General features: G+C 40.9%; 1 protein-coding gene across 1 annotated transcript; it reads right to left on the bottom strand.

The window, feature by feature from the left end:
- Nucleotides 1–1,997: 1,997 nt before the first annotated feature.
- Nucleotides 1,998–10,894, bottom strand: otop1 (otopetrin 1). Its single transcript, XM_075462045.1, has 6 exons — nucleotides 8,990–10,894; nucleotides 8,632–8,768; nucleotides 8,226–8,284; nucleotides 7,886–8,016; nucleotides 4,313–5,220; nucleotides 1,998–3,413 (listed from the first exon to the last, which is right to left on the bottom strand). The coding sequence occupies exons 1-6, from the start codon at nucleotides 9,360–9,362 to the stop codon at nucleotides 3,243–3,245; spliced, it is 1,779 nt and encodes a 592-aa protein (XP_075318160.1). The 5' UTR covers nucleotides 9,363–10,894; the 3' UTR covers nucleotides 1,998–3,242.
- Between the last annotated feature and the right edge of the window lie 1,956 nt (nucleotides 10,895–12,850).

Genomic DNA, 12,850 nt, shown 5'->3' with positions numbered 1-12,850 from the left:
ATGTTGTGGAAGAAGGACCTGCATGTGATGACTGGAAGTCCGCCAGGGAGAGGCGAGTGGAAGCTAGGGGCTTGGGTCAAAGGGAGGTTTCCAGGTGAGTTCCAGAGAGTCTGAGGATCCTTGGGAAAATCCAGAGGGAGTTTGCAATCGGTGTGCGTAGGAGGACAGACAGGGTTTGCAGGGTTGTTCACAGGGAGGAGGAGCAGATTACGCCAGCCGTGGAAATGGATCCAAGAATCCAGTTGAGGTCGATGAAGGCACGAGATTACTGAAGAGTTTGAGATGATTGAGATCAGGAGACAACGGGGAGCTAACCTTGATGAGAAACACAGAGGGGTTAAGCCTGCAAAGTTTAGCTTCATAAGATAATTCTAGTTTAACCAGGAAACACAAGGAACGGCTCCGAGTACCATGTATGGCTAACACTCAGGCGCCGAAGGACTGGCAACCTGCTCCTCTTATCCTGCTGCTGATGATTCTTGACAAGAGGCAGGTGTGAGCAATTATCCCCAGACCGTCCTCCAGGTAGGCTCCAGAACTCCCCCTAGTGGACAAAACAAAAACCCAAACCCAAGCCTCCTAACAGTGTGAGTGTGAGATTTGACTTAAACCAGCCTAATGCGGTTCCTTAAATCCCAAAAACATGTTCAAGCCTCTGTGATAGAATGTTATGATCGTCTGTATCAAATGCAGCACTTAGTTCCAACAGGACAAGCACAGACACAGATCCACCATCGGAGGCCAAAAGGAGATCTCAATACAAGATTTCAGCTGCTCAACAGTCTGTGGTTCCCTCCCTCGCAATGTTGCTTACATTCTAAACTGGCAACAGATCTAGACTGAGAGCAGGCTAGTCATGTACGCACACTGCATATGAAACTGTTGTAAGTTGCATGGAGTACGTTGTCATTTTCTTGCTGAAATAACCACTTCCCTCTTAAGAAAAGATGTCACCTTGTAGGTCTCTTCAAATTTCCAATACATGCCACAGCATAAATGATACATTCTTTCATTGGGTAAGTCATCTACACCATGGACACTGATGCACCTCCATACCATCACCGAGACTGGCTTTTAGACCTTTACTGCCAACAGCCTGGAAGGTCTCTTTCATCTTTAGTACATAGAATAAGAAGTCTGTTTTCCAAAAAGCAGAGGAAATTGTGGATTCATCTGAGCACAGAACAATTGTTCTCTGTATTTTAGCCCTTGTGAGATGTGCTCTTTCCCAGAGAACGCGGCAGTGTTTCGGTGCAGAGTAGTGGCTTCCTCATTGCATAATAGTTTTGGGTTACATTTCTGGATGCTATGGCGGACATTGTTGAATGGATATGGTTTTCCAAAGTACTCCTGAAGACAAGTGGCTTAACTGGTCATGGTGGTATGACAGTTTCTCTTGCAGCACCACCTGCGAGCTCAAATGCCATGCACATCCAAGACTGTTTTCTTGCCCTTGCCTTCTAGCACAGAGATTTCTCAAGACTCCCTGAATCTTTCCACTGTATTATGCACTGTGGAAGTTGAGAGACCTGTGTTTGTGGCAATTTTTTTTATTTATTTTTTTGGACCTGATGGATTATTTTCTAAAGGGGTTTAGCACAGTGGCAAGCCGTAGCTAAGCTTTGCATGGAGACTCGGCCTTAGATGCATGCTCTTTTATACTCAGTATTGACACCCTGTCACCAGTTAATCTGATGATTGTAGAATCTTCCAGGAAAGTGTTATTTGTATAATCTGCAAGCTTTTACTTTTTTTAATCTTCGACCTTCTAACAACTTTTCTGAGTGTGTTGCTAGAATTGAAATTTGTTTACGTTTTTAATCTAAAATTAAGTTTGTCAGTAAAGACACCCTTGTTCCTTTGCACTTGTGTCTATTGGAAAAGGCTCAAACAAATGAAGACATTACAAAAATGTGATAGTTCTTGAGATTGAAAAAAAGAAAACTCTTCTTTATTTCAATAGGAAAATTATATAATTTCATAACTAATGTACACAGTTTTTCATCAGCACAATATAATGGAATATTCACAAAATCATATCACTGTATCTGAGTGATTTTGATCAGAATAGCAGTATATACAAAATTAAAATACTATTGCAATCTACAAAAAAGAGAGAAAAAAAAAAGGATTTTTTGTTTCCCACAACTTGGCACATACAGAGAACCCAGAGGGAAAATAGCACCAGGCTGAGAACTTGCTGAACACCTGACTGAATTTCTATGCAGATTTCCATAAAAACGTATACAGTGCAAACAAAGGTTGTGATCATTTTTACAGCTGATCCTTCAGGGGTAGATATCAGTCTCTGGTGAGCTGTCAAGATAGCAATGTATGTTTTACATGTTGGATGTGAGAGTCCGACTACATCTTTATCATTAAGATATGGAATTTAAATAGTATGTGGTTCAATATGGGAAACTTTGAAAAACAACTTTGAATATAATTTTCCATCAGCTCAACAGAACATTGTGAAAATTGTGAAATTTAACTTCTGAGAGAGGAAGGAGCAACTTCTGAGAACTAAAATCCTACTAAAAAAAAAAAAATGATGACAGATATATTGATGAGTTTATAGCTAGCATTGAGGTTGAGTGTGTATACTGTTCTGCTAATCTACTTAAACTAAAGCACTAAGAGAAGTAAATGAGAACTTTATCGGTATGCACATTTCAATTAAAGATAAAATATGGGTCAAATGGTACACCAGTGCACTTGTGGCTCTAGTCACACAGTAATATATAAAATATGATTAAAAATACAGTACTATTACTTTACTGAGACTAACAACTTTCAGCTTTTTAGTGGCTTTACTGTTATTTTCGGATATTGTAATCAAGTCAGTAGTCTACCTGTTTACTTATATGAAACAGTACAAACTGTGTGTCAGATCTTTTTGTCAATGACCGAACAGTTAGAAACCTCCTGAAATGTGAGAACAGAACAAAAAGTACAAATGGCCCATCTAAATTATTGATAACAATGATTTCGCCACCATCTCTAGTAAGCCTCCTGTTATACAGGGTGATTCTTCAAGGAACTCAGGCTAATATGTTTGTCATCTTGTGTTATCCCCACACTGAGGACCTACATTTTCTCCATGGCTTGCTCTCAAGTCTGTTGCAGAGTGACCCTGACTGCCTCGTGAACACTTGACCTGCGCTGTGAGACACTTTTGCGAGCTGGTGCTGACAGGTGTTCCTGTGCATTCTGTTTGGCAGTGTCACTCATTTGCTTTTCTGTCAGACTCGTCGGAACACCTCAAACAGGGAGGCTACTGAGTGCATGCGGTAGAAAAGGTTCAAAGGAATGGCAAAATTGAGAACTGTGGTCCATGTGGTGAAGCCAAATGTCTCCTGTTCCAGCCCATTGTCATACTGTGGCCTGCAGCCAAAGGCAGGAAGGATCCACAACTGAAAGAAAGAAAGATAGGTCATTTGTTAAATCAGAATATATTGATTTTTGGAGACTGTCCCTCTCAAATCAAAACATGTCCAAGGGCCACATAGTCATGCAGGCAAGTGCAGCCTATAATTTAGTTGGAAGAATATATAATCTTTAGTTGTTGTAAGAGCAACTGCATGTGAAGTAGCATCCTTGAGGGCGATGTTGTAAAAAGGATAACATTTCAGCCTTAACCGTTGTCTTTCTAACCGTCGGGTGTTTTAATGAAGCGTTGTCATGTTACTGCCTCATCATAGCTAAAAAATGTTTTGTAAAAAGCAGTCGTCATATGTTGATCTTTCGTCTAACAAAGGTATATGGTTCAAAGCGCTTTTTCCTCCATGTGAGGAATCTGTGGCTTCCAAACAAGACATGTAAAGTCATGTATCCGTCTAATATTTACACCTCCTTTAGCTTAGTTTCGTTTAAACCCCTTCTTAAGGGAAACGTGGGGCTATTGAGTGTCTAAATAATCCTCTGTGCCCACCGGATAGTTTCTAACTCTGTTGTTTGAGTCTGTTCATGGTGTATTTTGCGTATTCCTAGAGTCTTGTAGGTGGAAACAGCTGTCAGCAGTTTTTGAAAACAAAGCTGACTGAAACTAAATGGAAAAAGTGAAAAACACTGAAACAGCAGTACTGAGTACTAAACAGTATTGCAGCATAACAGTCATCACTACAGGGATTTTTTTAGAATAGAAAGTCTTTCATTGGAGCAGACATATAGTGAAGCAAAACAAAACACCCTCAGTTAATGTTAAAACTATGTGTTACAAACTGCTGGTTTCCATGGGTGTAAGCAGTACTAACTGAATTTATATATTTTTTTAATTTATCAGTAACTCTTGGAGTAATAAACACACACTCACCGAAATGTTGCACATTATCATCAAAACAGCTATGTTCTTTAGGATCAGCCTCTTCATATTTAGGGGCTCCACAGCCTGAGTTCCCACATGCAGCGGCACCTCAGAATGCTTTCGCTGACATCTATACACTTGTCCACTCTCCTCCTGCTCCTTCTCCATGGAGATGCAGGACCTGTCCGCTGCCTCATAAGCTCTGTTGATGATGCCATTGAAGGGTGGAGCCAGAGAGGAAGTCACCGAAAAGACCTCCGGAGCAGCTGGCAATTCTGGATCTGCCCTCTCAACACTCTCTTGCTGGCGATAAAGGGACTCGATGATGAAGAGGTTCTGGACATATTTCTCCAAAACAATAAGCACAGAGTAGATTAGATTGGTCCATCGAAAAGGGGGGTTGCTGTTGCTGCTTAGCACAGCCACTATGCTGCACCAGGACATGAACCAGGAGCCTATGGAGGATCCAAACAGCAGCTCAGTGTCCAGCTGTCTCGAAGGGTTCTTAGATGTGTCCAATGGCATGTGGTTCGCTCGGTATATGAGCAGGCCCGAAGCACCAGCAAAGCACATTACCACCAGCATGGTAATGCCATAAATGTAGAACATAGAAATAGCTGACTGACGCATTTCAAGGGGCCCTTCTACACGGGTGATATAGACCACCAGTATCGCAATGGTGCTGGCCAGTGCAAGTAGACCAAGAATAGGGCCTACAGTCAAGCCCTGGGTTTTGGTAACCAGACTTTTTCTGTTTGAAGAGAGGTCAATGGTGCGTCCGATGTTCTTCCACATGACAAAAAGCAATGCAGAGACAAATATATGGTACTCGATATTGAAGGGGAAGAGATATTTGAGGCTGGTGGAGAACAGGGAGCATGTGCTCGTGGTGCAGTTACATTGTGGCTTTGATTCCTCTGTAAAACAAGTAAAAAAGAAATGTGTAAATAAATGAGAGAGCCTCTATGAAAATACGACAGAATGATTAACAATTCTAATATTGTTAATCTTTTTTTTTTTTCCTTTATAAATAACAGCACTAAAATTCCACCCTGGTATCAGGACGTATACTGATAAGTAGGTGACCAAAAACCTGAGTCTTTAAAATCAAATAAATAGTAAACAATTAAGGTACTGACAGCAACATAAGTTAATCAAAATGAGAAGCAATTCATCATGAATTAAGATACATCTAAATGTACAGGCCAAAAAGTAATGTACCTTTTACAAATGACTGTATTGATGAGACTGAATGGATGAAAAACTGTTGTTCATCCTATCAGATTTGTTTACCTTCAAATATGGATTATATGAAAGCACTGAAACTACATTCGAGATGGTTAAGTCTTGACATCTTTTTACTACAACACCAGTCAGTCAGACAGTCCTAGACACTCCTTCTGGAAAGTGTTTACCAACTCTTTGGCTTGTGACAAAGCAACGTAACATTGTGGCATACTCACTAAATATTAATTTCACTAAGGAATACATCTGTGAAGACGAAACAAGAGTAATGGAAATTTACAGAGATACACACTTTGTCTTTTCTAAGATTCTGCACACTAGGACATGACAAACAATAAACATACACCCCACGATTTGTTAGCTTCTGGAAATACCATCAGCAGCAATAACTACTGAGAGGTCTGTTTTCCACTTGTGAATAATCTGTAGAATGGGGTCCAAATTGTGTCTCAAACCTGTCTCAGATTGATGGGCAGCTAGAATTGCTTCTCTAAGATAATAGTGTTAACATACACCTGAATGCCCCAGACCAGCAAACTGACAAACATTATGCTTTATAGAAGTGATAATACTTCCTAATGATCAATTAATCAAGTCCATTTGGTTTGCAGAACCTGGCTGTGACTTACTCTTAACTTACTCCTATGAAAGCTTGGATCACCGGATCATATTTTTCAATTGTGTCACGAAGAATAAAACTTCGGAACTGAAAGCGAGTGAACATTTGTTTTAAGAATTTTATCAAGAATATCAAACTAGCTCCACTTTATTAATAGTAACAAAAGTATAGAATTGCACAGATGCTTCAGAATTAAAAATCTGAGGGCGTCATATGCAACACATGAGTAAAAGGTTTAAATATACTCGTACTCTAATTGTTTCACAACATTTTGGTGTTAATACCCATGCATCTTCACTTAAGTGGGACTTCTCATGCAGGACATGAGGCATACTTTCAATTAAGTGTTTTTACATTCCTAAGTAACTCATTTGGCTTAAATAAAGGATCTGAATGTTTCTTCCACCTATTATTAAATCCCTTTATAGGAAGCTACACATAAAATCAAAGTTTCACCTATGATGCATTTTCTAAAAGAGGAGACAGCCACCTCAATGCAGCATAAAGCGCCAGCATAATTTCCATTTTCTGTCTTTGTAAATCATACTTTAGCAATTTGAAATTTCCCCTATTAGCTGCTGACACTTATAGATTTTTTTATTGTACTCACTTACACTCACTCCTTGTAAAGCCCACCACGATACACTATGGTTCTGTAGTTCCCTATCTAGGTCACTACTCTGCAAAAATCCCATCGTGTGCCCCTTCCCTCCTCCTACCCTTCAACCCCTAAAAGGCCACCACCATACCACTGCACCTTTTAATTAAAAGGGCAGCAACAGACAGAGTGCAGCCACCCTCACAGTCAGCCGGATATGAGGAGGAGCAGCCGAACCCCTCAACCTTAGGCTTAGATGTATCAGTTACTGTAATTGCAGCACCCTTGAGACTAAGCAGCTAGTAGACAAAGCTGTCTGAGGTCAAGAGGGGGGTTGCCAAGAAGGGGGCGTGGTAGTTGAAGTGTGGGGAGAGGGCTTGTCATAGGTCACGAAGGAGCGGGAGGTAGAGGGCCCAAATGCTGGATTACCAGGAAGGAGGCAATGACTGGCAGTGGAGAAAAACAAAAGCCTTTATTCAAAACTAAACTTAAGGTACTGCCAAGGCAGAAACAAAAAACTACAAACTTAACTTAAACAGATCCAAGGCGGGACAAGCTGACTGAAAAAAAAAACCTGAACGATCGAATAACACTGGGAGAGCAAAAACATCCTACACTGATCTTGCACTGAACAAAAGAAAACCTGGAGAATAAATACTGAGGGGGTTGACAACAAAACAAGGATCAGGTGTGGCAATCAGAAACTGATGACCTGAAGTGAACTGGAACTAAACTCAACAGAAAACATGAGAAAGATGGCTGGCTCAACAAAATAAAACAGGAAGCGAGGAAAGTGAGATACAGGATGATGATGAATAACTGACAGAAATATAACTAGAATACAAAACCTAACATACAAACTCAGAAACCAAAGCACAAAAACACAGATCATGACAGCACCAGGGAGGGGCTCTATGCACTGCCAAATCTGTGTTACTTGTGAAACCCAATAGAGAGGTGCTCAACACAAACAAGACCCACTGGGTGGCTGAGCTAACCTCCTTCCCTTAACAAACCCCCATCCCTTTCATTTTTCATTCATCCATTGAAGTGAGCTCTAAAGTGGACCATTGTACTTTTCTTCTAGGTACAAGTCAGCAATCGACCCCTTGGTCCTTACCTATAGTGAGGTTTTCATATCCCAGGGCAGAAAGTCTTCTGATATGGTTGTTCATGAAGTGCTCAGCCTCTGACATCACTCCGTTGCACCACAAGAGGAGGTTGGTAAAGACTGCATGGATTACACCAAATCTAAGTAGAGAAACAGTTATCTGGAAGTCACTGGATAGCATGTTGAAAGTGAGGAATCACTTGTCTTGCTACACATATTATACAATCTTTAACACATTCCTTAGTTCCCAGTAAGAAAAGAACATTGTTTTGGTTTTGTTTTTATAAAAATGTAGCGTGATTTAACGGCTAAAGTCTTCCAAAATGATAAGATCAAAGATTTCACAAACCTCTCAAATGTTTCAAAGCTCTTGATGACATCCTTGATGTGAAACCAGAGAAAATGCACCTAAAGAAAACCCACAAACAAAAGTCAAAATATATAGTATAGCTTGAAAAAAAATAACAGAAAAAAATAACATCCTAAATATGCCAAGAATATACCAATTTACATTCCTTATTGCATCTAATTACATTTTAATCTTAACTTGACTGTTTAAGTTCCTTTACCACAAAGTCCTCCCTTGCCATATGAAGTTGCACTCAAATAACATGGACAAAGATAGGATTATATTGTTGCTGCAACAAAGAGAACATTATCCAAAGCCCTCCACTGGTGCACAGACAATAAAGACCCAGCTCCTAACGCTGATGAAAGATTATCACTTTATTGAGATTAAGGGTCTGTAAACTTACCTGTGCTATGGTGTGGGTTGCATGGATGACAGGATATACCGCGAGCACAGCCGACACACAAGACCTATAGCCAACATAATACCCGATTCGGAGGGCGTCCATGATCAGTGAGAGGACAGCAAGGAGAGTCAAACCACCTACCGAGAAAAAGATTCAAGTTGCACACCTGATTGTTAATTGAAAGATGATTATGTTGCATTATCAAATCAATTAATAGTCCTTTCTGGGTTGTTGGATATCAAACTTGAGGTTTAATGGTCTGAATGGAAACAAGCTTAAACAAATAAAACGCTGTACCTTCTAATCACACGGCACGAATTGGGATTTTTTACGCATTAAACTCCCTGCGTAATCTCACCTCTTATCCAACATGTGGTGGCATTCACATCTCTCTCGGTTCGTGAGTTCTTCTGCCTGTGCCGCGCCAGGATGTACCACATCATCCAGATCAGCTGGAGGATCATGAGGCAGGTGGCGAAGGACAGCAGGTGCCGCTCCTCAACAGACCGGTTGTGTTGCGCAATGGCCAGCATCAGCGCTACCCCGATCAGCAGCAGATTGGTCCCATACTGCCCGCTGAGGAACTCTGCGTTTTTCCTCGGATAGTCAGCTGACAAACTAAGTTTTAGTTTGGTGAAAATCTTCTTGTCTTGGTCGGAGCTCGTCGACGACGAGGAGCTGTGACAGTTCTTGTTCAGACACATAATGTCCAGGCCACCGTGTTCCACCATTGTGAGATCTTTTTTTGCAGCAATTGCTGCGCTGCGAGAAAAGTCAAAGCGGTGCGCTATAAGTGCATTTGAGGGAGGCCAGGTGCGGAACTCACTTCTACAAGGTGCTGATTCAGACGGACAGGTATTGTGCCAAACATGAATTCAATCTTCAAGGTCCGGCTCAGTGGTTACGCACAGTTTCAATGTCCAGCCTCACCGTGGATGGGCTTGATAGATGCCAGTGTCACCTTCTATCCCTGAAACTGAAATATCTGTTGCTCTGACAAGCTCGCTGAGTCACAGAAAATGGTATCGCGTTTCACTCATTGGTGATCCCGGACCCCCGTCTTCTTGAAACCCACATATGCTACAGACAAATTAGTTGAGCTTGCTGTGCCAACCATTCAATGTTTGAAGAAAAAAAGAACTCAAAGCGTAAAGTTATCCACAAAAACAGGGAAGAAAAGCTTTACCAAACTCTTCCAGACACTCTTTCCAACCCCTGAAATATTTTCAAGCTGGCTCTCGGATGTTAAGCGTACATTCTGTAGATCAGATGAAAGGGAACACGGTATTTCCCACAATCTGCGATTTTTTTTTTTTTTTTTTTTTTTTTTTTTTTTTTTTTACAGGCAGCAGACATGTGACCTGTTTTGGTGGTTTCTTCAAATCCAAGTAAAACCAACTCAAATGCTTATCGCTTTTGATATTTGCTGTCAAATTATAAAAAAAGGGAAGAAAACTGCCTAAATCACAATAACTTTTGTGAGTGGATATCAAGAAGTCCATGTAGGAAATTGGAACACAGACCTTTTAAGGATATGATCAATGGGCGGATGCGTGCAATTAGAATAACAAAGGGAGGAGTGCCTGCATAAACTGAGAGGTGAAAATAGGGGATGGGCACTACATTTAGGACGATATATCCACAAGTCTATGTCAAAATATAAGCACAATGTATTCTAATAATTTTAGGTCAAATCTGAATGAATAAAGTTTATATTCACAGCTAAGTCACTAATTAGACTGTGAACAATGGAAATTGGGGGGCAAAAAGTCAAAAAGAAAGAAAGAAAAATAACGACAGCTCATCAAGACGTGCTGTTGCGCAAACGGTCCTGGTCCTGACCGCCTTCCACTTTATCATTTCTGAATGATAACATTATCAGGTAGCTTCCGTCCTGTCAATTAATAAGTTACACATCCACTTCAGTCTAAACTTGAGACCGGAAGATTGAGCGTTTGTCGATGGACGCGTGTGCCCAATGTGTTCTGAAGTTGGCTAATCCTTTGTTTCTCATAGGCTGAGACGAGATATGCCCATAAGTTTATCGCAGCGGTTCCTCCACAGAAGCATCAATAGGACTGGAAAGATAATCGAGTTAACGCTCCATTTCAAAACCAGCTGATTAATTAATCACTGACAATCGGCACGATAACAATAAGAGAAGCTTTATTCAGTATCAGGGCACTTTAATGGAAAATAGATTAAGACTAAAGATGTTGATGGAATTTGGAAATGCCCACTAACTGTGTCGCACACCCACAAAACATCACAGCGAAAGTAACACAATTGACTCCATTTCGGTGTGGTTTCAGACCTGTAAATTGTAAATTTAGACAGAACTTTTTTTTAGACCAGCTTAAGAACATGAATCCATGAGTGCTTTTACATGTTTTTGATTGATTTTTACAACAGGGAGGGGATTCAATACTAAGACTGTGGCAACCACTGTATGGCGTGATAATTGTGCCACCAGGTTGAGCGCGCAGTGACACTGATTTGAGGGCACAGATCTATCTGAAGGAACAATAATTTTAAGCGTGTGCGTATGAATCTCACACACGCTTGCTCATAGGTGCTCGGACACGCGCTCAACTCTGACAAACTGCTCGCTCGCGGCTCTGTCTCTGCGCTCGCAACTCTGTTAGTTGTATGTAAATGAGCCAAGCCACCAGCCAATCACTGCAGAGTCTGCAGTGCAGACTCAATTGAACTTCTACTATCACCCTAAAGGAATTAAACTAGATGTTATATTTTTTTGTCAAACCAGTAACCATTACAGATTAAACCAATAACACAATTGATCAGTTTAAAAGTTTAAAAAACCCACTGTGGGTCAGCTGCTATAGTTCATAACTTACTAGGTAAAAACAACCACTTCAATACTTCAAACATACAATTTCCTAAGCTGGTGTAGTTTTATTTTTCTACCTTTTAAATTTTGATCAAATCCACATCAAATCAAATTTATTTGTAGCACATTTCATGTACAAAACAATTCAAAGTGCTTTACATAAAATAAAAGCATTGCAGCAGGGAGTGGAAGAAGCATTAAAAATACAAAAAAAGAACACAAAGAGAAACAAATAAAAAAGTTGATGTTAGGTTAAACTCCTTAAGTCTCTCAGCAGAGAGCTCAGCATCTTCAACCTGTGATGTGGCCTCCATGGGCTCCTCAGCTTGCTGCGCCTTGGCTGGTTTCGGGGTGCCAGCCTGAATGTCAGGGACTTCCTGCTCTTCACTGAATTCATATGGACTGTATGCCTCACTGCCTTGAGAGCCACGTCGCCCCCTCTTCCTCTGAGTTCTCTGTGAAGGCTGTGTGGCCGTTAGCACCCAACTACACCAGTTTTAACATGATTATTACAATTCTTCCTCTTTATTTTTTTATTATTTATCACACAAATACCAGTCTGTGAAAACTACCAGTCTGTGATTGGCTGGTGGTGTGGCTCATTTACATACAACTAACAGAGCCGCGAGCGAGCGCAGAGATAGAGCCGAGCGCGAGCAGAGTGAGCCGTTCGAGCGAGCAGTTTGTCAGAGTTGAGCGCGTGTCCGAGCACCTATGGGCGAGCGTGTGTGAGATTCATACGCACACGCTTAAAATTATTGTTCCTTCAGATAGATCTGTGCCCTCAAATCAGTGTCACTGCGCGCTCAACCTGGTGGCACAAAGATCACGCCATTCCACTGCCCCTTACAGTTGCTGCTGCTCAGATCAATCTTAAAATGGTTTAAAAGGTTGATATTTTGTGTCTGTGCCATTTTTCCAATACATTTTGGGTGCAGCTGATCTGCAAACCCTTTCAACATAAAATGCCACTTGCTCTGAAAGTGAGAGAATTAGGAAATATAACGGAGGGATTGGTTTCTGAAGTGACTTAGCACAAGTCGTTACAGAGGTGACCAAAGAAAAACACATCTGAGCCTAAAACTTGTCAAAAGGCAACAAGTAACGAAAATATAAACGTCACCTTCACAGCTTCTTCACATGTTGATAAAATAATAGAGTAGAGCGCACCAAAGGCAGTAATCCATCCAAGTAAAAAAAGTGTAAACTAAATATAGCAAATCAACTTTCACCTTGAAATAATTTTTTTTTTTTTCTTCGTATTATGACCTCCCCCCTTGAGCTGTCACCTTACCGTGGTGGGGGGGTTTGCGTGCCCCAATGAGTCTGGGAGCTATGTTGTCTGGGGCTTTAAGCCCCTGGTAGGGT

Source organism: Odontesthes bonariensis, chromosome 3 (assembly GCF_027942865.1).
Source record: "Odontesthes bonariensis isolate fOdoBon6 chromosome 3, fOdoBon6.hap1, whole genome shotgun sequence".
In the NCBI taxonomy this organism is placed as follows: domain Eukaryota; kingdom Metazoa; phylum Chordata; class Actinopteri; order Atheriniformes; family Atherinopsidae; genus Odontesthes; species Odontesthes bonariensis.
The sequence above is the reverse complement of the archived record's forward strand: the minus strand, read 5'-3'. Positions and strand labels throughout refer to the sequence as shown.